The sequence below is a fragment of the Antrostomus carolinensis genome, unplaced genomic scaffold (assembly GCF_000700745.2).
Source record: "Antrostomus carolinensis isolate BGI_N321 unplaced genomic scaffold, ASM70074v2 scaffold44577, whole genome shotgun sequence".
Classification (NCBI taxonomy): Eukaryota; Metazoa; Chordata; class Aves; order Caprimulgiformes; family Caprimulgidae; genus Antrostomus; species Antrostomus carolinensis.
The window spans coordinates 8,383-10,196 of NW_010328944.1; the positions used below are offsets into that span (position 1 = coordinate 8,383).

At 45.0% G+C, this 1,814-nt stretch overlaps 1 protein-coding gene across 1 annotated transcript in view; it reads left to right on the top strand.

The window, feature by feature from the left end:
* Window positions 1-1,563: 1,563 nt before the first annotated feature.
* The window catches only part of TNFRSF11B (TNF receptor superfamily member 11b), a gene marked incomplete at its 5' end in the record, with an annotated part of 6,849 nt that continues 6,598 nt past the window's right edge, over window positions 1,564-1,814 (top strand). The window contains 1 exon segment of the mRNA XM_010172383.1: window positions 1,564-1,812. Within this exon segment, the coding sequence (XP_010170685.1) occupies window positions 1,564-1,812 (249 nt within the window).

The following is a 1,814-nucleotide window of genomic DNA, read 5'->3' on the forward strand; positions in this document are numbered from 1 at the left end:
TACTGTCTGCTTTTCATTCTTCAGCCTAAGTATAGCTGTGTAAAAAGTGGATTCACAGATGGGAGAATGCACTTAAGAATATTTTCTTAAGCAGTAAGAGTTCCCAATTTAGGCAACTAACATTACTTGATGCAAACACTGTGACTTGTGTTAATGCAGGTGAATGATTAGATTGTCCTTTCCAACCTTAGTAAGACTTATCACTTAAGAAGTGCCATGCTGTGGCAGAAGTGAGGCCCTTAGATGAAGCCTCTTTAGGAAATATAGAGTCTGAATGAATAAAAAGAGTTAATTCCACTTCCACTTTGGGGACATCTGCATTGTAAAAGAGGAAAATACGTTCTTGAAATTGAATTGGCAACTCCCTGTTAGCTGCCTGGGATTAAAGTAGCAGCAAAGACAAGTCAGTTGGATCCATAATTTTAATAGATGCATAGACTAAAATCTTCATTCTGAGCCAGTTTACTTCATCTTTATAAAATGTAGAAGTTTTGGAAGAGAGGTGGCACATTGGTCATGCAGCGCTGGGACAGAGACAGGTTCTCAGTGGGGAGAGTGAGCTGCCAGCGGACCCTGTGAGGCTCGGGGTGGTGTGTAGGGAGTAAACCCAGGAGTTGTTTTTTTGGTAGGCTGATGGAATCACAGAACCCAATTTCCAGTTACAAGACCAAAGTGATGTGATATGGAGGTTGTCTCTGCAGAAGGGCAGGGTCATCTCAGATTGCTAGATCCCAAATCGCACCAGCAAAGCAGAGTGTTGCAGGAGGCAGGAGCGTAGCGGTCGTGACGTGCTGGTACTGAACCAGGTCCTCACGACAGCTGTAAGCCTGTGGTTTTAGACAGGAAGTGAAAGCATGAGCCTGGCCTCTTCCAGCTCATGCAATTAGTCCTTAATGTACCCTTCATAAACTGCAGCGTTCTTTGTCTGATGCTACATCTTCATTCTTGACATAGCTGCCACGTTTTATCCCCAGAGCTGCTGCATTTCAGTGCAAGATTAAATAGAAGGCATTAAAATGTAACCTATATTGTTCTAGCCATTTATTGCTAGGAAGAAGAAATAATGTAAGGAGTCATCCTTTAAAAGTGCCTGCAGTAACGATGGAGTAAGCTGGTCAGATTTGTATGCTCGGGTACTTACCATTGCTTTTACGTCTCAAGTACTTGATGCTTAAGAACACGAATGGTGCATAATCCCCACCTTGCTGTGCAGTGAGCGCAGTGCCAGTGAAACTAATAGGCCAGGTTCTCTGCCGCCAGACAGTAACAGGTCATTGCCCAGTGATATTAAAAGGGTGTAAATGGGAGAAGAATAGGATCTACGTCTCTGGAAGAACAAGGAAGTTCTTATGTTGCGAAGATTTGCTGCGGAAGACCCTAAAATTTTCCTGTTCTAAGGCAGACATGGGAGAGTCCAGAAGCTGGCTAATGTTTTAACAATATCTAATGCAAACAGTTTTTTTAAGATAGTGACATGATTAGACCCATTAAAATGTAGGTTTCTTTGTAACCACAGTGCTCCCCAGAACTAAAGTGAGCGATGGTGTATTTTTCTGTTGCTAGCTGTTGGACATTTCCGTGAAGTGGACCATCCAGGACGACTCTCCCCCCAAGTATCCCCATTACGACCCACGGACATCTCGCCAGCTGCTGTGTGACCAGTGCCCTCCTGGGAGCTACGTAAAGCAGCACTGTACAGCCAGCAGCCCGACACAGTGCGCCCCGTGTCCAGACCAGTACTATGCTGAGGAGTGGAACAGCAACGAGGAATGCCAGTACTGCAGCGCCGTCTGCAAGGAGCTGCAGTACGTCAG